Here is a 23,462-nt window from a genome sequence, read left to right as displayed (position 1 = left end):
TTTGCTTTTCGCCTTTCTTCTTTTCACAGCTATTTGTAAGGCCTCCCCAGACAGCCACTTTGCTTTTTTGCATTTCCTTTCCATGGGGATGGTCTTGATCCCTGTCTCCTGTACAATGTCACGAACCTCTGTCCATAGTTCATCAGGCACTCTATCTTTCAGATCTAGGCCCTTAAATCTATTCCTCACTTCCACTGTATAATCATAAGGGATTTGATTGAGGTCATACTTGAATGGTCTAGTGGTTTTCCCTACTTTCTTCAATTTGAGTCTGAATTTGGTAATAAGGAGTTCATGATCTGAGCCACAGTCAGCTCCTGGTCTTGTTTTTGTTGACTGTATAGAGCTTCTCCATCTTTGGCTGCAAAGAATATAATCAAACTGATTTCAGTGTTGACCATCTGGTGATGTCCATGTGTAGAGTCTTCTCTTGTGTTGTTGGAAGAGGGTGTTTGCTATGACCAGTGCATTTTCTTGGCAAAACTCGGTTAGTCTTTGCCCTGCTTCATTCCACATTCCAAGGCCAAATTTGCCTGTTACTCCAGGTGTTTCTTGACTTCCTACTTTTGCATTCCAGTCCCCTATAATGAAAAGGACATCTTTTTTGGGTGTTAGTTTTAAAAGGTCTTATAGGTCTTCATAGAACCATTCAACTTCAGCTTCTTCAGCATTACTAGTTGGGGCATAGATTTGGATAACTGTGATATTGAATGGTTTGCCTTGGAGACAAACAGAGATCATTCTGTTGTTTTTGAGACTGCATCCAAGTACTGCATTTTGGACTCTTTTGTTGACCATGATGGCTACTCCATTTCTTCTACGGGATTCCTGCCCACAGTAGTAGATATAATGGTCATCTGAGTTAAATTCACCCATTCCAGTCCATTTTAGTTCACTGATTCCTAGAATGTCGACGTTCACCCTTGCCATCTCTTGTTTGACCACTTCCAATTAGCCTTGATTCATGGACCTGACATTCCAGGTTCCTATGCAATATTGCTCTTTACAGCATCGGACCTTGCTTCCATCACCAGTCACATCCACAGCTGGGTATTGTTTTTGCTTTGGCTCCATCCCTTCATTCTTTCTGGAGTTATTTCTCCACTGATCTCCAGTAGCATATTGGGCACCTACTGACCTGGGGAGTTTCTCTTTCAGCATCCTATCATTTTGCCTTTTCATACTGTTCATGGGGTTCTCAAGGCAAGAATACTGAAGTGGTTTGCCATTCCCTTCTCCAGTGGACCACATTCTGTCAGACCTCTCCACCATGACCCGCCCGTCTTGGGTTACCCCGCGGGCATGGCTTGGTTTCATTGAGTTAGACAAGGCTGTGGTCCTAGTGTGATTAGATTGACTAGTTTTCTGTGATTATGGTTTCAGTGTGTCTGCCCTCTGATGCCCTCTTGCAACACCTTCCATCTTACTTGGGTTTCTCTTACCTTGGGCGTGGGGTATGTCTTCACGGCTGCTCCAGCAAAGCACAGCCGCGGCTCCTTACCTTGGACTAGGGGTATCTCCTCACCGCCGCCTTTCCTGACCTTCAACGTGAGATAGCTCCTCTAGGCCTTCCTGCGCCCGGGCAGCCACCGCCCCTCAGGTTGCTCCTCCCAGCCGCCGCCCCTGGCCTCGGGCGCGGGGTGGCTTCTCCCAAATAGCTTGTGTCCATCAGCCACTGAATGTTTAAAGAAAATGTGATATACACATGAATATTATTCAGCTATTACGAAAGGAAGAAATGTTGTCATTTCCAACATGAATGGAGCTGGAAAGTATTATGCTATGTGAAATAAGTCAGAGAGACAGATACTCTATGATTTCACTACATATGGAATCTAAAAATCCAAAGACATAGAGACAGAGAACAGGTTGGGGGTTACCAGAGGCCGGGGGTGGAAGGTGGGGAATTGGGTGAAGGCGGTCAGAAGGCACAAATTTTAGTTATAAGATACCTGAATGTAATGTACAGTATGGTGGCTATAGTTGATAATACCATATTATATGCTTGAAAGTTGCTAAGAGACTACATTTTGGAAGTTTTCATCACAAGAAAAAACTTCATATCTTTGTGTGGTGATGGATGTTGACTGAACTTATTGTTGTGGTTGTCATTTTGCAGATATACATATATCAAATCATTATATTATATGCCTTAAATTAATATAATATTATATGTCAACCTTATCCAAATTTAAAAATAATAATAGGGAAAATTGTGGAGGTGGCACTATGGTTGAACTTAAGTACATGGAACTTAATGTACTATCTGCTCAATTATTCTGTAAATCTAAAATTGTACTAAATGAAAGTGAAAGTGAAGTTGCTCAGTCATGTCCCACTCTTTGGGACCCCATGGACTGTAGCCTACCAGGCTCCTCCATCCATGGGATTCTCCAGGTAAGAATACTGGAGTGGATTGCCATGTCCTTCTCCAGGGGATCTTCCCGACCCAGGGATCGAACCTGGGTCTCCTACATTGCAGGCAGATGCTTTACACTCTGAACCACCAGGGAACCCAACAACTAAAATTTTAAAATTGCACTAAAAAGCTATTAATAATTTTAAAAATTGTCGACCAACTCAAGATAATATAGATGAGAAACCAATAGTAGAAGGTCTTTCTGGACTGCTGAGGGGATTCCAGTTGCCTCTTTGAGCACAGATTTAGTGGTGGCTTCTTAGAGGAATTCTGAATTAGGGTCCTTGCTAGCTCTTGAAAATTCTAGCTTACAAAATCATTTTTGAGAAATCCTTAATAACTCGCTTCTCTGATAAATAGTAGTTCACATGGTCCTTGGTTGTTAGTAAAAACGGCCTTGATGGAAATGCACATGATTTTCCTATTAACAATCAAAGCTGAGACTTGGCATTTTGGACTAAATACATGACCTTCTAAAGGCCTCTCTCCTGGCCCATGTGTCATAAATCATATGTAGTTATTGCTGCTCTGGACTAGCAAGAATGGGGAGATGGGAATTCTGTTCATTCCAGCAACTGCTGAGTTGGTTCAGAATTGCAATTCTGTCAAGCCCAGTGGCCCCGTCCAGGAATCCCATGTCTTCTGATCTTTTCCGGTGGCCTCAGCTCTCTGTAACTGGAGGATATTAAGAAGAAATGCCAGCTTTCAGTCACTTTGCCTACCCTCTCTTTTATTCTGTGCCCACAGACTGCCGTTCCATTCACATCGGGCTTTCCGTTCCCAGTTACCCTCACAGGAAAAGAGACCAGAAGGGACATCTTCCAGGCCTGCAAAAGGCCCGCTGGGGCTTGCAGCCAGACAAGCCTCAGCAGGGGCTGGCCAGTGCGGGCAGCGGTGTGGACCGTGTCAGCAAGACGCGTGAGTTTGGGGAACATTCTGGGAGCCATCTGCTGGGGGGTCCAGACAGGGCAGGGCAGGGGAGGGGGGGACTCTCAAGAGAATGTGAGGAATGCCCCTTGTGGCTCAGGCCTCTTAGGCCCCTCTGCTCTGCTGCCACAGCAGACCAACCCTTGCTCAGAGAATCCCTTCAGGCAGGCTGAGCCCCTGTCATCTCTGGTAACTTTGAGACCTCTGCTCTGCCACATTCCACCTTGATTTCATGGTTTAATTCTCAGAATTATTTCCTGTTTCTAAATTCCTAAGGGCAAATTTCCAGCCTCCCTAAAAACCAATAACAAACGTGACTGGTGTGAGGTGTTGTGCTCAGTAAATCGAATTCTTTGTTGCATTACCTCCACCCTCTCTCTTCACCTGAGCTTGAAGGAATGGTCTGGAATTGTCTGGACACTCTGCATCACAGTTTCCAGAGTCCTGGAGGCTTTCTCCCAGGTCAGCAGAGCCCCTGAAGCATGCCTCTGCTGCTGCAGGAATCAGTTCTGGGCTTGTTAAAAAGCAGTCTTTCGTTCTTTCCTGTGGAAAGAAAAATATCAGTCTTGAGAGGAGTGAAAAAACTAGAGCACAGCTGCTGTGACATTTTATCCCTTAGCATCTTCCCTGTTTCTAGGGATATGATTTCACCTGCAGCACATCCCAAATCTGTGAAATAAATAGCATCTAATTGGTTTCTACTATACATTTCCATGGTCTTGAACAAAGCAAAATGAGCTATCTTACCATCTGCACCTTCAAAGGAATGTCAGGCAGTAGCAGCCTCTTAACATTCCTGTAGCAGACTGTGACATACACACTGGCAAAGACCATCTGAGTCACCTCCATCCCAGCACTGCCCTGAACAACTGCGGTTATTGGCACCAAGTCTACCAAGGCCTATGACTTCTCCTGTGCCTATGTGGGAGAGGGATTAATGGGGAGTCCTTTGGCAGTGTCTAGTGTAAGAAATGGGCTCTGATACATACGTACACACAAACATGCATACACAGGCATGTGCACACATACCTATTTGGGGGTTGGCATATCTGCAACCCAAAGGAGGGCAAGCCTGACAGGGAGGCCTGCTCCCCAGGTTGGGTCTGGATGCCTCCCACTCACTCTCTGGAGCGTTCCCCTGTCACCCCACCACATTCAGGGATGCAGTCACCCTTTACAAGTGGAGTCTGCTGGGTCCTTCCTCAGTCAGGAAAGAGGAAAGTGGGTTAGAGCTGGTACTCTCTGCAAATGATATTTATTGATGTGACGTGGTACTTCACAGAAGTGGCCATGAATGGTGGATTTTGTGTTGTTTGGGTGGTTTCTGGTTGAGTTAAGGGGACACTGGTTTTAACTGGAAACCAAAGGGGAGAGAAAGGAGAATCCTTTGGTACATTTGCACACTCAGTCCATCCCTTTACAGCCTGCCATCCTCACGCGTGGCACGTGGCATGGCTGTGGAACAGGGGAGACAGTGGGAAGGCACAGGAAGACAGGGAATTCCAGGCCACATCTTTCCAGCTTGGGTAAAGTAAGAACTTCTTTTAAAGGGAAAATAACTTATTGGAGACTCATGAAAGTGCATTTGTATATTTGTAGAGCCCCAAGGGACCATAAAATCCCAGTTTGAGCAATAATGTATGAATTCATTAAGGCTTTTTTCCATAACATATCTTATAATTTTGAATTATAAGTTTTATCCTTATAGCTAATAAAATAAATCTTTTAAAGATTATCTTCAAAATGGAAATACGAACTTTAACAATTCTGATAGAACCCACCTACCTCTAAGAATAATTTCCAGGCCCCAGTTACATACATTCTTGATTTGAGGGAGCCACAAAGCCTGCAAGCCAAGTCAGCAATCACAGTGAGTTTTCACCCATGGCAGCTGAACTTGTTCCAGCCATTCTGTTAGGGGTGGTAGAGGTCCACCCCTCTGTCCTTCACTTGTTCCAAATCGGAGGGGGCATTGTGTGTGTGATGCAAATATAAACCCTACTCTATGGGATCCCTGGGTCAGTAACAGTGACCTGGGGAAAGGAAAACAAACCAGTGCCCAAATCATTGCACAGCTTCATCTAGGTGACTGCCTGAATCTGCCACTTTGCTTTGCTGCAGGGCAACTGACCAGATATGTTTTTCCTCTCTGAGTGCCTCGTCTATTCTGTGAATCCATTCGGACAGCCCAGGCAGGCATTTCAGCTGGCCACAAAGTCCAAGAGGACCTAGCTTTACAGGAGAGAGGAATTGTGCAGAATGGGGTCAGGGGGTGGGCCAGGCACGGTGGCTAGACATAGCTAGGCCTGAGAGTAAAGCAGCCTGTGTAGTTGAAGGATTGACAGGTGACTCCTTCAGTTCCTGCCTCACAAACAACAACAGGAATCCAGCAAGATGATGTGTGTGAAAGAGATGTATACCATGACATGGCATTTCATTACAATTTTGTTTACTAAATGTGTCACATTAATAAACAGGAGATATTATCCTCATCTTCAGATTGGGAAGTCAAGTTTCAAAGAGATGTAGTGTGGCACAGCAGGAATCAGTGAAGCTAAAAGTTGAAAACATCAGTAGACTCCAAAACCCTTGTGTGTCTCTTCCACTACACTTCTGCCCTTTGTAAGTCATCACCAGTCAGTCATGACCAGATGGACATGGGCTAAGAATTATATTTTTTCAAGCAGCCAAACTACCTTATGATGAAAGGGATAGGTAGATAGTACATATCCCAGAATATAATATGCCATAGCATAGGGTTATTTGCCCCACCTCCACCCCTTCCTCCAATATGAATATCATTTTGGCCACCCCTTCCTCCAGTTTTGACTCTAGCAGAACGTATACAGGGAATAGAACCATCAAGCTGTGTTGAGAATCAGTAAAAGCCATGCTTCCTGCCCTGGAAAGAATGCATTCTCTGGCTCTGAGAGCCTCTGCAGAAGCTATTAGGAGAAAGGGGGTGAAGAGCAGTTATAGAAATATGACTGCTCTTTGGCTTTTCTTGGCTGGTGCTAAGAACTGGAGCCAAGATCTAAGAGAAAGGAGACGGGCCAAGCCCAGCCTGGTGTGTAGGCTCTGGTGTGTGAAGGCCTCAGTGCCTTCATCTGTAGAGTGGAAGATTGTTGTAGGGTGACAAACTGTTGCAGTTTGCCTGGGATAGAGGGCTTTCCCAGGACAAGGGACATGGAACTGTCAGTGCTAAAGGCGGTCAGTTCAAAGAAAATCAGGATGTTGGTCACGCTGAGCTGTGAGCTCCTAGATGGAATAAAAACAGACACAAAGTCCTTCACACGGCGCATGGTACATTACAAGCACTTGACACATGTTACTTCAATTGATTTGTGTTAACCCAATTTCAAAGCAAGGAGCCCAGATCTTTTTTCCTTTATGAGTAGACCTCTAGTTGGGCTGTTCCCACTGGTACTGAGAAGCTAATGAGATCCTTCCGGTGGGAGGGGTGTGAAAAAGTATTAAGGTCTTCTGCTACTTGCCGAGCTCTGAATAACTCTAGAATCACTGAAAGATCAAAACCACCAAGACGAGCAGTAGGGGAGAAAGCAGCTGTTTTCTCACCAGGTGTTTGAGCCTCATGTGACTTCAAGACTTTTGGACCAAAAATAGATTTCATATGGTCTTTCCCATTTCTGATAAGGAAGGTGTGAGGGTTGGGACAGAGAACAAATTTATCTCTAAAGCATCTCCTCCACTAAGGGACTCCTGAGACAGGCTTTGTTTCCAACATAGGAACAAAGACAATTGGATTTCTTTTATTTCCTGGAATTATCAACATATACAACATTCAAACAAACACAAACCCCTATTGGAAGAGAATCCTGAGTTAGTGAACTTTACACCTTAAGGGGAAATTAAGGTTGAAAGTTCAAGTTTGCAAGTGAATCCATTAAAGTTCTGATAAATACAAAGTGATTAGGGCTTTCCTGGTGGCTCAGTGGTAAAGAATCCGCCTGCCAATGTGGGTGACACGGGTTCAATCCCTGATCCGGGAAGATTCGCACGCATGGAGCAACTAAACCCCAGTGCCACAACTATTACGCCTGTGCTCCAGAGCCCGAGAGCTACAACTACTGTGCTCACACGCAACAGCTTCTGAAGCCCAAGCGCCCTGGAGCCTGTGCTCCACAACCGGAGAAGCCATCACAATGAGGAACCCGCACACTGCAGCTAGAGAGTCGCCCCTGCTCACTGCAACTAGAGAACGCCCGTGCAGCAAAAACACACACAAAAAAAAAATATATATATATATATATATAAAGTTATTATAACACATATGGTACTTGGATTTACCTTATTCCTTGAGAGTTAGTGTCCTCGCCTCTGCCTAAACTTCTGTGAATTTCCAGAGGTGTCCAGTCCCAGTAGCACTCCTGCTACAAGACCTGCGTGCTGGGCTCACAGTCTCACTTCTTGTACCTGTTCTCTGTTCTCACCTCCAGGCAAGCTACAGCTCAGGAATGGGGTTCAGTCCTCATTTGGTCTCCCCCAAATTGGTCATGTACCACATATAAGTGAGAAGCAGGCTTTCTTGTGGTTCCGAACCATGGAGCCTTTTCACCTTGCAGAGATACACAGTTTTTAAAGAGAGATACTAAATATCTGGGCTTCCCTTGTGGCTCAGCTGGTAAAGAATCTGCCTGCAATGTGGAAAACCTAGGTTCGATCCCTGGGCTGGAAAGATCCCCTGGAGAAGGGAAAGGCTACCCACTCCAGTACTCTGGCCTGGAGAATTCCCTGGACTGTATAGTCCATGGGGTCACAAAGAGTTGGACACAACTGTGTGACCTTCACTTCACTCACTAAATATTCCCTTTCTTAAAAATCCCCTTGTCACTTGAAATTTCCTACTGGCTACTTTTCTCTACCATATTTTTAGCAACTCCCACCTCACCCTCACTGCGTCTCACCAGTCCCATCACATCTGATTCTCTTCAGCCACCTCCAGCCCAGCTTCTCCCCTCCCTCTCAGTACACTCATTCTCCTCACTCACTTTTTGGTCACATCAGTTTCCCTCAGCCCCACCTTAGCTCACCACCCATTTTTGCACAGCGAAAGACACACAGAGTTGGATACAACTGAGTGATTGAGCACACACACACACACACACACACACAAAGTATTAACTAAACACAAAATCTGTCTCGTCTTAAGTTTAGCCCTTTAGCTAGACTTAACATTCTTTTATAACTCTTAAACTTGCCATTTTTGAGAAGGAATACAGAAGAAAATCTCCATGCCCTAGAATTTCATATGAGGGAGACTCATGATATGGAATTTAGACAGACGGTAATGATGACCCTGTATGCGAGACAGCAAAAGAGACACAGATGTGTAGAGAAGACTTTTGGACTCTGAGGGAGAGGGAGAGGGTGGGATGATTTCGGAGAATGGCATTGAAACATGTATACTATCATGTAAGAAACGAATCGCCAGTCTATGTTTGATGCAGGATACAGGATGCTTGGGGCTGGTGCACGGGGATGACCCAGAGAGATGATATGGAGTGGGAGGTGGGAGGGGGGTTTATGTTTGGGAACTCATGTACACCCGTGGTGGATTTGTGTCAATGTATGGCAAAACCAATACAGTATTGTAAAATAAAGTAAAAATAAAAAAAATTAAAAAAAAGTAATTTGATCACAAGTATCAGAACCTCCCGGAGAAGGAAATGGAACACACTCCAGTTCTTGCCTGGGAAATCCCATGGACAAAGGAGCCTGGCAGGTTACAGTCTATGGGGTTTTGAAAGAGTCAGACATGACTTAGCGACTAAACAACAATCAGAAACCTACTTGAGCTGTCTTGAGCAGGGAGGGAGTGAGGGAGAGTAAAAGTTTATACTACATGAATAAAGGAGTTTCTCACAGTCCCAAAAGAACAACCAACCAGGCTCAGCAGGAGGATGAATACCCTCTCAGTCCCCTCTTTGGGACTCATGGCCTTCTCCCTGCTTCTTCTATAAGGCTGCTTCCTTTTTCTATGTGTATAGCGTTTACTGCCTCTCTGTGCCTTCAGCTTTCAGTTTTTACGCTCCTTCCATTAGGAAACACCCAGCTATCTCAGAAACCAAATTCAAAATTTCCAGGCTTGAGTCAGGTGTCCAGTTAACTGTTCCTGGTTCAATTAACCATGGCCAAGAGGCGCAGTTCGAGTACTCCACAAACGCAGCCGCCAGAGCGTCATCCCTTCGGTGAGGCAGTGTATGGGCCAGCAGATGACCCGAAGCTACGGACAGGACGATTCCCATAAACACTACAGGTTCGCAGATTCTCTTCTCTGCCTTCCCAGAGAGCACATTTTGAGGTTATGGACCGCTTTCTAGGAAAAAAAGAAAAAAAAAAATCCCTACTGTCCATGAAACTAGGACTTGGGGCCTTCCTGTCTTCTCTTGAAGACCACCTCAGATGAATGCAGGCATGACTTTGGGGCCTCCGTTTCTGTCTCCCCCACTCCTCAGAACTTGGGGTCCTTGAACTGTTCTTGATCCCCTTTGTTGCTGTTGTTCAGTTGCTCTGTCGTGTCCAACTCTTTGTGACCCCATGGACTATAGCACACCAGGCTTCCCTGTCCATCACCAACTCCCAGAGCTTGCTCAAATTCATGTTCATTGAGTCGGTGATGCCGTCCAACCATCTCTTCTTCTGTCATCCCCTTCTCCTCCTGCCTTCAATTTTTCCCAGCATCAGGGTCTTTTCTAATGAGTCAGCTCTTGGCCAAAGTATTGGAGCTTCAGCTTCAGCATCAGTCTGTCCAGTGAATATTTAGGGTTAATTTCCTTTCAGATTGATTGGTTGGATCTCCTTGCAGTCCAAGGGACTCTCAAGAGTCTTCTCCAACACCACAATTCAAAAGCATCAATTCTTCGGTGCTCAGACTTCTTTATGGTCCAAATCTCACATCCATACATGACTACTGGAAAAACCATAACTAGCTCCATTTCCTTGTTCCCAGCTTCTTTCTGCTGAGGCTGGTCCTTGCTGATATACTCGTGAGTGTTAAGCAGTGAAATTTATTCACCTAGCAAATGTTTATTGAATGCCCATGCTGTGAACCCTTTTCTGGGGCCAGTAACCAACGTAAGCAAGACAGACCTTGACCTCACCAAGCTGGGTGTCCAGTGACTCATGTGGAGCCTGGGAGAGGGTGCTTCTGAGGAGACTCTGAGCTGAGGACCCCAGGCCCTCACACTGAGGTCTTAAATACCTCCTGGGTCTTCTAGGAGTTGAATACCTGCAGGCTGCAGTCCAGTTGCAATCCATGTGATTTTGTGCTTTGCTCAGCTAATGACTAGACAGATGCCCCCTCCCTGCCACCAGTAAAAGCACGATTCTGTTTGCTCCTTTTTGTGTATTTCCTCAAGCTTGGTCCTGCCAAGGTTGGATTTCTCCCAGAAACTGCTAGTTTAGTCCACTTGGGCCATCACTGTGTAACTGTTGCTGCGAGCTCTTGACCAGAGGGGCTCTTAACTGCAGCCTCTCTCATTTGTGGATGAACTTGCGTATGGGACCTGGAGTGCATTGGAGAGGCAGTGAAAGCCTGAGGCATGAACCCAGCACATCACTAGGTTTCTGTGGACCCGAGGGAAGGGAGATGGGGAGGGGTAGCATGGGAGTAGTAGTGTTCAGAAGCTGAGAAGGATTGAGCTCTTGGGATGTTTAAAAGAGCTGTTATGAGGGAGGAAAATGTCAGGCCTGTTGGCAACATCAACCATAGCAATGTTTACTGGGTGACTGGCATGTGCCAAGCACTGTGCCACTCATGTTACATACATCATCTCATTTGATGGTCACCATAATCTGGTAAAGCAGGGGTGACTATTCCCACTTTATAGATGGAGAAACTAAGGCTCAGACTGCTTAATGCTTTGCCAAGATCCCACTGCCAGTTATTATCAGAGTCGGGAGTTGAACCCAGGTCTGAGGTCTTAAAGCACCACAGGAATAAAGAGAATCCTCTGGCATCCTTGGTGATCTCTCTGTGGGTGTTCCTCTGGGGTTTCGAGATCAGACACAGCCCCTGACTCAGTGTGGCATGCAAGGTCTGCCCAGTGGTGTTCAGAAGGAGATGGGCTGGCGCCAGCCACAGTGCAATACAAACAGTAGCCTGAGACCCTTTAGGGGCCCACCTCTTCACCGCCCTGCCCTGCTACTGCTGCTGCTGCTAAGTCGCGTCAGTCGTGTCCGACTCTGTGCGACCCCATAGACGGCAGCCCACCAGGCTCCCCTGTCCCTGGGATTCACCAGGCAAGAACACTGGAGTGGGTTGCCATTTCCTTCTCCAATGCATGAAAGTGAAAAGTGAAAGTGAAGTCACTCAGTCGTGTCCGACTCTTAGTGACCCCATGGACTGTAGCTTACCAGGCTCCTCCGTCCATGGGATTCTCCAGGCTAAGGAGCCCGCCAAAGCCGGAACTCCTTGGTGGTGGCATTTTCTTGGGATGTCCGACCTAATCACACAGCCCTGAGCCTCTGCTGCTATGTTCTCGGGTTTAAAGTGGGCACACTTGACTTTGAGTCTCAGGCCTGAAGATGTGGTAAGGGAGCCGGTGGCAGAGGCAGGGGCTTTGGGAGTTGCAGTGCGGGCTGAGGGTGTCAGCAAACTGCTCTCCTCTAGACTCCCGTAACTGGGGGCCCAGTTGGGCCTTCTGCACTATAAACCAGTTCTCAGATTTCTCATCCGTAAAGTGTTTGGATTCAACCATCGCTCAGCTTTCTCCCAGCTCTGAGACTTGGCAAATTCAGGGTTCAGAGCTTCTTGGAGCAGCAGCCACTCATGACCTCTAATCAACCTTGGCACATTCTAAGTACTCAGTAAGTACTTGTTGAACTGAACCCAGGAGATTAGGAGTTTCTCAGCAGAGCAAAATAATTCCCCAGGGGCGTTCACCACTTACCCTGAAGTGACCAGTTCCCCTGTCCATGGGCTCTCAGAAAACACCCACCAAGTGATATTTGGCATTTTGTCTTAGAAGCAGACTTAGATGAAAAGGATCAGGATTTGGGTTGTGAAGTTGGGGAAGGGAAGAAACCAGCTTCAGGGGACATTATTGACCAAGGGCAGTTGCTGTGAAACTTGAGACCCCATAGCACCTCTCCTCATACCACCCCACCTCCACCCCGGGGGCTGGATGACTGAGAGAAGCCGGGCCAGAACCTGCTCCAGCCAGCTCACCTGCAGCCAAGGCCCTAAGGAAGCTCCAGGGAGTCTCAAGGAAAATCCTACCTCTGCCTTTATAAAGGGGCCTGAGGAGAGGTGCCTGGGCTCCCCTAGGGCCCCCAGGCTTGGCGGGAAGGGCTCATGGGGGAGGGGGCAAAAGGGCAGTCCTGCCAGGCCTCTCAGCGCCTGCAGGTGCCACCCCCCTGCTGCTGCGGAGACCTGGCTGCCTGCGAGAGGTTCTGCCTCGGCCACCACCGAGACCTTCTCTCCCCAGTGCACCTGAGAACCTGAGAGTCTTTCCTCTCTTGCTCACTGCTCACTTGCTCTCTCTCTCTCTCTCTCTCTCTCACACACACACACACACACACACACTCTTCTCTTATACTCGGAGTATCTTTAATGCACTCTTGGTAGTTTTTCCTCTCCCGTTTACTGCATCTTCTCACATAACGCTCTCCCCACTTCCCCAGTCTTTCATATTCCTTTTCTCTCTCTCCCTGTCCCTCCCTCTCTCTCTCCCTTTCCCTCTCTTTCCCTCTCCCTCTTCTCCTCTCCCCTCACCTCCCCTGGTGCTTAACTGGAAACAAAAGTGAGTTTGTTGAGCCCTGCTGGTGGGGAAGAGGAGCAAGCGGCAGCAGCCAGGGTGGCAGCAGCAGAAACAGGCTGGGCCCAGAGGCAGTGTCCACAGCCGGAGACCCCAGCGCTCAGCTCTTCCGGGCAGCAGGTAACGCCTCAGACAGAGCTGGCTCAGGGGTCCTGCTCTTTGTCCTGTCTCATCCTCTCATACCAGCTCCACTTATCTGCCTTCTAATTTGGCCTTGAAGGGGGAGGGGGATTGAAGATTTAGGGAATGGTAGGCACAAAAGGTCCAGGGAGTCACGTGTTCTCCTCCTCGGAGAACGGTGTGTGGTCTGATGTGGCTGGAATCCAGGGCATGTGGGGTCAAGCAAGGGTAGCTGAAGTTGGAAAATACAGGGTCCAAGGTGGCTGGGGTGTCTGGATGAGGGGCGTGACAGAACCTACCCAGGCAGGTTAGGGCCAGATCTTGATGGATGTTTAGAGCCATGTCATAGACCCTAGGCTTTAGATCCTAGAGAGCTATTGAATATTTTTCACCTGAAGAGTAACATGACCAAATCTACATTTGAAGAGAGGAGTACTTGAACTCTCATCCCACGGAGAACTGGTTTACCCTCTCAGAATAAAGCAGTCCTAGTCTTCTTCCAATTTAAGGAAAAAATAAGCTTATTTGTTCAACTGTTAAATTTTCTTCTATAAAATTTCTGTAAACCTCTGATGCCTGCCAACAAGTATCAATAATCAATAAAAAGGATGTAAGTTTAAAGTAGTAGAAAAATTCAGAAGTAAAAAATCATTTAAGTAAATGCAGTCCTTTAAGCTATATACAGATAAATTGGTAGTATTTTCTGCTAGTAAAATTATTTCTAACTCATATGCACAGTATTTTATGGTGCTGTCCCCCAGAATACCATGATTCCCAGGAGTTTGCCAAAGGAGCAGTTAGTTAATGCTAAGTCTGCTGCTACCTAGGGCATGGGATGGATGGGGCAACCAGAGACAGTGGGAGCAGTAGGTGGTTATTGTGATGACAGGAATATGAGACAATAAAAACCTGAGTAAAGGTGGTGGCGATGGTGGGGAAAAGGAAGGGAGCCAAAAAAATAGTCAGGAAGTGAGTGAAAGAAGTTAGTGTCTGGTTAGACATGGATGATGAGAGAGAAGGAGGCTTCAAGAGTGAGCCCCAAATTTCTCTTCTAGATGGCTGGATAGCTAGGGGCTGCTGCTGCTGCTAAGTCGCTTCAGTCATGTCTGACTGTATGCGACCCCATAGACGGCAGCCCACCAGGCTCCCCCGTCCCTGGGATTCTCCAGGCAAGGACACTGGAGTGGGTTGCCATTTCCTTCTCCAATGCATGAAAGTGAAAAGTGAAAGTGAAGTCGCTCAGTCGTGCCCAACTATATGCGACCCCATGGACTGCAGCCCACCAGGCTCCTCCATTAGCTAGGGGCTCTATTGATCAAAACGGAGGAGGATGAGGCTGGGATGACAGAAAAACAAGAGGCGGAGCTGCCTTAAATATGTTGAGGCTGCCCTGAGAAGACTGCCAAAGCCCCAGATGGAGTGGGACAGTTGGCAGTTGGAAATGCTCAGTACACTTAGGACCTAGAGACGCTGGTGACCTCGGTTACAGGATGATGCCAGAAGCAATATGAGATGGTCCAGGAAGAGTGTAGAAAGAGGGGAGACAAGAAGGCCCAGGAGGAATCCTGAGGAAGACCAAGATTTAAGGGAGACCTGCAAGAGGAGCCAGGTAAGGACACTGAGAAGGAGTCCTCAAAGAGATAGGAAAAAATATCTAGAAAGTACTGCCTTAAAACAACCACGAGCATCTCAGTTCAGAGGATGCAGTCAGCATCACCGATATCCCAGAGAGATAAGCCAGACCATAGCTTCACAGTGCTGTTGATTATTTTATCTTATCGACTTACTGATTTGAGAATAAGACAAAAAAGAGAGAGCTGAGAACAGAGTTAAACTTGGGTGCTTAGCATAAATGAGATTAGCGGTACAGTAGGGAGTAGTGGGGACTGTGGCAAACTAAAATGCATATGCTTATCCATCACTCAGCTCTAGCTGATCGTTGCCAAGTAGAAATACGGGCACTGTCATCAGGGGGTCTGAATTTTCAAGAAAGGTCTCTAGATTTTTACGTGAAATCTCATAATCCTTTATTTTAGCAACAATTTAAAAAAACTATTGTCATCTATGAGAGCTGAATTAAACACATCTTTGTGCTGCCAGTTTAAAATCTCTGCCTTAGTCAATGTCTTTAGTGTGGTGGGGATGAACCAGTTGCAGCATATTGGGAAGTGATTGGTAAGGAGGAAGTAGAGACAGTGAGTGTTAACCACCTCTTCAAGAAGTTCAGGGGAGAGAGGGAAAAAGAGAACAGGATCAGGTAGGAAGAGCTGTTTACAGGCTGAGAGAAAAAGGGTGGAGGAGAGAAATTGAAAACCCAGGTAAGGAAAGGCTGGTTGAAGAAATAAGAATCCAGTAGAAGGGAACAGATAGGGCCAGAGATGGGCTAGAGGAAGAATTCTTTTGTTCAGAGATAGACTGCAGCAATGGTAAGGACACAGAAGGACTGGAAGGGAGGAAGTTGATGGATTTCATGCCTGGAGGCCTTATTTTCTAGGTGAAGTGAGGTCGGAGACGCATCAAGAGGCTTGCTTAGAGGGACATGGGAAAGGTCACTGACAAGAATGAATGGAAGTGACTGTACTTCTGAGACCTGATAACAGTGGAAACCCTCATTGGTACAGCTGGGGGCGGGGGGGGCTGGGTTATGCAGAGGGGCTCATGAGCCTGGGTGCTAGCGTTGGTGGCAAGGGGAATTAGCACCTGTTACATTCCAGGCCCTGTGTCTTGTGTACTATTCTCCCTATCTGATTTATTGGGACAACAACCTTGTTCGCTCAGACTGAATTCACTCATGAGTAAGTAGCACCTCTGAGATTCGCACTGACATCTAGCTAGGTTGAAAACCCAGTGGGTGCCTTGCATCCACCGTACCATTGTGTACCACATTGCCCCTCCCTGCACCCCAGGACACCCTGGCAGAGGTAGAGACTGGGTCAATTAGTTCTTGTTTGGGCATCAGCTGTCTGGTGTTACTGGGAAGTCAAAGAGTAAGAGGGTAGAGTCTGTGATGAAAGAGTAGCTAAAATTATTGACAGTTGGGAGTCAATGGAGAAATAAGTGAGGGCCAAAGGGGATGATAAAACTAAAGAAACAAAAGCTTGGAGGGAGAGGAAGACTTGATGAAGCCCAAAGACAGTCAAAAGCAGAGACATTACTTTGCCTACAAAGGTCCGTATAGTCAAAGATACTGTTTTTCCAGTAGTCGTGTACAGATGTGAGAGCTGGATCATAAAGAAGGCTGAGTGCCAAAGAGCTGATGCTTTTGAAATGTGGTGCTGGAGAAGACTCATAAGAGTCTCTCGGACTGCAAGGAGATCAAACAGTCAATCCTAAAGGAAATCAACCCTGAATATTCATTGGAAGGACTGGTGCTGAAGCTGAAGCTCCAATACTTTGGCCACCTGATGCAAAGAGCCTAAAGAGACTCTTTAGAAAAGACCCTGATGCTGGGAAAGACTGAGGGCAGGAAGAAAAGGGGGTGGCCAAGGATGAGATGGTTGGATGGCATCACTGACTTAATGGACATGAGTTTGAGCAACCTTCAAGAGTTGGTGAAGGACAGGGAAGCCTGGTGTGCTGCAGTCCATGGGGTCACAAAGAGTCGGACCAACTGAGCAGTTGAACAGCAACAGCAAAAGAGAGTCAGTGAGAGACTGAATCAGGGCAGAGGCAATGGAATTGGTGAGGAAGGAAAGGATTCTTGAAAATTTTTAATGTGGGAGTGGAGCTGAGAGAAAGAGGTGAGGTGAGGATGATCCAGGGTGTCCACCTATGCAGCTGGGTAGACAGTCATGCTTTTGATGTCACGTGGTATGTCTCTCTGTCTCTGGCTCATCATGCTCTGGGTACCCTAACCAGCGCGCTCTACCTCAGACCTTAGGCACACTCTCAGCACTTGTGGAAGTGGCTCATTCTCATTTTTCAAGTCACAGGTCAAATATACCCTCCTCAGAGAGGCCTTTCTTGATCTTGCTATCTAATGTAGCTTCGTGGTCTTTTCTTTTTTCTCAGAACACTTATCACTGCCTGCAATGACTGTTTCTAGATTTGTTCACTTGTTTATGGTCTGCATCTGCCACTGGAGAGGCTCAGGAGATCAAGGATATCTGGGCCTTCTTCACAGTTTTGCTTCCTTGCACCTAGACCAGTGCCTGACACACAGTAGACATTCATCAAATATTAAGCGAGAGAAAGAAGGTAGAGAGGGAGCATGGGAGAGAAAGAGGCAGGGAAGACTGGAGAAGTATGTTTGGGGAAGGGCACGTGTTCTGTGTTTGAATGCTGACCTGAGGTGCCTGAGAGATCCCCCAGGAGGCAACACCCGCTGGGCAGCTGGAGAGCACACTGGGAGGTCAGGGACAGACTGTCATCGTGCCTGTGAAGAAGGTGGGCCCGCATGGCCCATTGGTGCAAGCACATCCTTTCACAGGGCTGATCGCCCCTTTAAGGCCGGTGTGGGAGGTGACTCTTTGGGGCCCAGTGGAAAAGGGATCCCTCCGTTATGCTGAAGTTGGGACAGAGTTTTTCTCACCGCTTATCTGTTCTGTTCCCTATCCTCGCTGCTGCCCTGGCTTTGGCTATTTTCCATCTTTCTTCAGTGTCGGCTACAAGTCCCTGGAGTCTGAATACAGACTAAATCCTCTCATCTCTTTTATCTGGGAGAATATCCCACCCACATCCACCCACATCCACCCACATCCAACTCTAGCTTCACCCGGAAGGTGGACTTAGTCTTACTGAATAGGAAATACTTTCCCCTTGCCCTTGGCTTCTGCTCCATATCAAGGGCCTCCACCTCCCACAGGGCACTCAGCCGAGCTCGCTGCCCTCCTTTTGCAGGGTCTCCAGCTGCTGAGCAGCTCCAGGACATCCTGGGGGAGGAAGATGAGGCTCCCAACCCCACCCTCTTCACAGAGATGGACACTCTGCAGCATGATGGAGACCAGATGGAGTGGAAGGAGTCGGCCAGGTGAGTCCCTCCCTGGAGGGCGGCAGAGGGGTCTTCCCACGGCAGTCTGCCTGGGCCCGGGCTGAGCTGACCAGCGGCACCTTGAGTCCTGCCAGGGCACTTCCTGGTCCCCAGAGACCCACCTACCTGCCTTTCCTTGGTGTCCAGAATTGGTGTGGACACTAAGGAGCAAACAGAGACTTATGATTGTCTCATCCTCGAAGAAATGAAAATCCAAGTGGGAAAGTAGAACAGACACCCGTGAAGCTTTGAGAGAACAACACAAGGGCATATGTGCTTTCACGTCAAACTGAATGTTGTAAAAGGGAGAGCACCAAGCAGGCTGGCATAGGTGCGAGTGCTGCCTGGAGGAAGGAGAACGTGTCCCAGGAAAAATTCCGTCGGGTGCTCCAGCGGGCACTGAAGCAAAGGAACTTGGTAGAGTCTGCGGCAGGACAGAGTGGGCTATGGAGGTACACGGGGATCAGGAGGAGCTGTGTGTAGGGGCAATAGAAGAGAGAGGAGAGCCAGACGGCTGGAGGGGACCCCCACAGTGAAGTCACGGAGCCAGCGGAGAGTCAGGGTAAGGAACAGTGCTGACCGTGCCGTGCCTGGGGCACAAAGGCCTCTGAATTAGACCGATTAGCAATGCCAAATGCTGCCCAGGGCCCAGGGAGAAGGCAGGATATAGGAAGGGGCAGCAGGAAGGGCTGCAGAGAAGAGGAGGAGCCCTGGGACAGAAGTTGAGAGTCTGGAAGACAGAATATAACAGTGTTCTCCAGCTTTTTTGTACTAACGCCCCACACCCAAATTTGTAATTAAAATTAACTTTGCTCAAATAGAACTTAATTTTTTTTTCTAATGAGACAAATGCAATGCTAAGAAATTATATTTTTTCAGGTAGGGTTGAGCTTTGGAGCCCCACAAACAATACTTTAAACTTTTTTGCTCCCTTAAGAATGCATTTTTGCCCCCCCTGGGGCTGATATTGCCCCAGTTGAGAATGCCTGGTCTTTACTGCCAGCTGTGCTCAAGGTGGCTCTGCCTGGAGGCCACCACAGTACCCAGAACCTGGCTGCACCAATCAGAGCCTGGGGCCCATCCTCACCTACCAAACTCACTTACCTCAGTAGTTGTTCTATAGAACGAGGGGCAGATTTTGACATTCCCAAGCTTCCCCCCTATCCAGTCTTTCCTGGGAGGAAAAAGAGGCCATTGAGTGACTAGCAAATTCCTGCAGGCTTCAGAAGGATTGAATTCCTAGCCTCATGGCTGGGCCCAATCCCTGTCTGGAAGGTATGGAGCCTCTTCTTATCAGCCCATTCAAGGAGCCCTTACTGCATGCTAACAATTCACAGGCTCCTCTCATTCAATCTGCACAATGACCCTGGGGAGGCAGGAAATATTATTATCCTCATTTCATAGTTGATGATAGTGAGATTAATAGTCAAATCAATGCAAGAGTCAGAGCCTGCAGGTAGCCAAGTCTGGATGCCAGCCCAGGGCTGTCTGAGTCCCCAGCTTGAGTGCTTATGTGCTTCCTTCTCTTTTCCCCATTTTCCCAGCCACCTCTCTCCCCTTCCTTCAACTTCTAGGAACTCTGTTCTGATTTCCAGGGGAGGACTTAAGTCTGGAGGGAATTTGACTGCTGTGAGAGATAAACAGGGACAGCCGCAGGGCCCAGGACATCCATCTGGGGCTGATAAGTGAGGAGACGATATTTCAAATGCCCAGGGCCCAGTGTGAGCTATTGTGGCTTAATGCTTCTGAAGGACTTATATCTCCCTGGGCAAATGCCTTTCTTGCCCAAAGCAGGGCATATTGAGAGAACAAAAGTTGAGAAAGGCCTTCTCCAATGCCCAGTAGGAAGAGGGTGACCTCTCCCCATCCTGGGCAAGGTGTGCATTCAGAACCCTTGGCAATAATTGCCAGGACCCAGCCCCCATGAGTGCCTGTCACTCACATACACAGAACCTTTTCTGAGAAGGCCTGAGGCCCTCAGACACATGGCTGTTGCCATAGATGAGATACCCAGTTTCTAATCTGAGTGTGGATCCGTAGGGCCTTGCACACTATAGACCCTGAAGGAGAGTGATAAACTGCAGACAATGATGTTTCTGGGAGAAGGCCCCTTATAAAATAGAAAGGGGCCTGGCATTGCCGCTGCAGTGGGTGTGGGTGTTTCTCCACAGGCAGCTTCCCAAGGACAGGATTTGAAGAGACCTGGGAAGGACCCCCAGTGTAACCCGAGCAGCTCCTCACACCCGCAGTGAAAGGAACCTGGAGGCTGGAGGAAGTCTAACAGCTGAACCCAGTGCCAGGCTGATGGAAAGAGTAGCATCTTGAGGGTCATTTTTGAGGAAGGAAACATTCGGGGGAGAGCCACTCAGTCCTCCTTATCTTGAGATCCTTTCTCCAGCCTTCTTGCTATTCCCTTCTCCAGGGGATCTTCTCAATCCAAAGATCAAACCTGTGTCTCCCACATTGCAGGCAGATTCTTTATCATCTCTCCAGCTCACTCTGGCTGGTTTGCAGCTCGCTCTTGGAGGTCTGGGCAGCAGGCCTCTGCCAGCGTTCAGAGACAAGATTTGTTTGCTGGCCAGCCAGTGCACCTTGGCCAGGACAACTGTACTGGAGGCTCCTCCTGGCAGAGGCTGCAACAGGAGAGGTCATGGGGGCCTGTTTGGGGCCTGTCACCCCCACCAGAGAATGGGAAGAATTGCCCTCAGCTGACAGGCTGTGCAATCTACTTAGGGAAGCCAGAGGTCTCAGAAGTTTCCAGAATCTAAGAACCAGCAAATCCCAGTGGGTTCTGAGACTCCTTGGAATAACAGGAAAAAATGATAGGAAGCAGGAGCGACCTCTCCCATGGACACTCAGACCCTGCGAGGGTTGCAGGTCTGTACCCACATCAAAGAGATTGCAGGAGGGCACCCTTTAATAAAAGTATTTAATTTGTTGGGAGAGTGCTTGCTTTATTGAGTTAGGAGATTAACAGAGTGAAAATCTCAAATCCGCAAGGAATTTTCCCCAGCACTGCTTTCTGGGGGTTATTAATTTGGGGGGATGTTTTGGGCCCTTAGAGAAGGAATCACCACTGGACAGATTTAAACGGCTTTTTGAGCTCTGCTGAGCTTGGTCTGTGTGTGTGGTTGGGAGTGTGCATGTGGGCGTCATTTCTAACGTGATCAATGCTGGTAGGTCAGGCTGTTAATAAAATAGATTTTTATTAAGTTTGTCTCTTTAGGGTTCCCGGGAGGGGAGTGCAGCTGGCTCTTTGCTGATACTGACCTTGCCTGAAGGGAGGGTTGGATGGGTGGGGTCGGGGGGACTCCCTCACTGTGAGCAAACAATTTACCCAGGATTCCATTGTCTCTCAAGCTTGGATCTGCCTGACTGCAGGGGAGGAAGGGAAGGAGGATGATATGGGCTCGAAGCCAGGCAGCGCTTGGAGGGACTTTTGGGGTTACTCAAAAAATAGACATTGGAGCCTTCCCTGAACTCTGAAAGCGAACTCCAGATCCAAGCTGCCTCTGATCTCAACTCAGCAAACCTTGAGCTGAACTTGCCAGAATGTTCTTATAAGGCACATACGCTCTGATAATATTCCTGCCATGATCAGGGAAAGGCAGAAAGAGGGGCAGGAGAAGTAGGTCAGCTTAGTTGCGTCAGACCAGATCAGTACATTTTCAAAAGCGCTGAATGGTTCTCCACACATAGGCAGAGATGCTTTCTCACTCTGTACCTGATGGAAAAGGAAGCCTGAATTTTGCTTCAACCCTGAAACTGCTCCTGCTTACAGCCTTGTAGAATATTCTCCTAACATCATCTGCCCTCTTCATCTGCACCCCAGTCCTCTTGGTCTTGCCACTCACCTGAAATCACCCTTAAAGGGCCTGAGATGCCTTCTCTATGTAGAAAGCAGAGAAGGGAGCTGAAAGTTCTTAGCACAGATATTGACAAATGTCACTCATTCATTCAACTACTATTTAGTAAGCATTTACTGTCTCTAAGACGTGAACCACATGCTTAGAGGTCCAAAAAACATGGCAGATGCCGTGCCTGTTCATGCAGACTCTTGTCTAATGGAGCACGGAGGCAAATAACTAGATGCTTGGTGATAGGATGCTAAGAAAGCACAGTGTAGGGGCGCCTAACCCAGACAGAAGGGACCAGGGCAGGCGTACAGGAAGAACAGCTGTTCACATAGACCCCTGAAGGACGAGTCAGGTTAGCCAAGAGAGGCACAGAAGAGGGAAGGGGCCCCTGGAACAGGTGGAGCAGAAACAGGGCAGAAGTTCCCTGTAGCTGCCCTAGAGAGAGTGGCCGATGAGGCAGGCTCTGCGCAGACCGTGTTGTGCAGTTTGAACGTGATGCTGAGAACTCTGGAGGACCACTGCGGGAGAGGGACTAAACTGTCTGTCTGAGAGAGACCGCTCAGGTGTCAGTGTGAGGCAAGCCTGGGCTGGTTAGGAGGCTGGTCCGGGGAGAAGTGACGAGGTGGTGAGGTGAGGTGAGGTGGTGCCATCTGAACCAAGACGGTGATCATGGAAATAGAAGGTGTAGCCTTGAGACATATTTTTTGAGTATATATCTGCATTTCCTTTCAAATATACTTTATTTAGAGCAGCTTTAGATTCACAGCAAAATTGAGCAGAAGGTACAGTTCCCATGTATGCCCTGTCCCTTCATATTCATAGCCTCCCCCATTATCAACATCCTCCACCAGAGTGGTACACTTGTCTCTATTGATGAACCTTGCTGTTGTTCAGTCACTAAGTCATGTCCGACTCCTTGCAACCACATGGACTGCAGCACACCAGGCTCCTCTGTCCTCCAGTATCTCTTGGAGTTTGCTCAAATTCAGTCCATTGAGTCAGTGGTGTTTTCTAACCATCTCATCCTCTACCTCTCCTTTCTACTTTTGTCTTCAATCTTTCCCAGCATCTGGGTCTTTTCCAATGAGTCAGTCCTTCACATCAGGTGACCAAAGTGTTAGAGCTTCAGCTTCAGTTCTTCTAATGACTATTCAGGGTTGATTTCCTTTAGGATTGACTGATTTGATCTCCTTGCAGTCCAAGGGACTCTCAAGAGTCTTCTCCAACACCACAGTTCAAAAGCATCAATTCTTTGGTGCTCAGCCTTCTTTATGACCTAACTCTCACACCCATACATCACTGGAAAAACCATAGCTTCGACTATAGGGACCTGTGTTGGCAAAATGATGTCTCTGCTTTTTAATACAATGTCTAGGTTTTGTATTACATAT

At 47.7% G+C, this 23,462-nt stretch overlaps 1 protein-coding gene across 1 annotated transcript in view; it reads left to right on the top strand.

The window, feature by feature from the left end:
- SLC4A5 (solute carrier family 4 member 5) overlaps nt 1-23,462 on the top strand; it is a 93,265-nt gene that overhangs the window by 6,492 nt on the left and 63,311 nt on the right. The window contains exons 2-3 of the mRNA XM_068974472.1: nt 3,167-3,337; nt 18,085-18,214. Coding sequence (XP_068830573.1) covers nt 3,167-3,337; nt 18,085-18,214 — 301 coding nt within the window. The remainder of the gene's footprint in view (nt 1-3,166; nt 3,338-18,084; nt 18,215-23,462) is intronic.

This window comes from Capricornis sumatraensis, chromosome 1 (genome assembly GCF_032405125.1).
Source record: "Capricornis sumatraensis isolate serow.1 chromosome 1, serow.2, whole genome shotgun sequence".
NCBI classification, from domain to species: Eukaryota; Metazoa; Chordata; class Mammalia; order Artiodactyla; family Bovidae; genus Capricornis; species Capricornis sumatraensis.
This window is presented reverse-complemented; position numbering and strand designations above follow the sequence as displayed.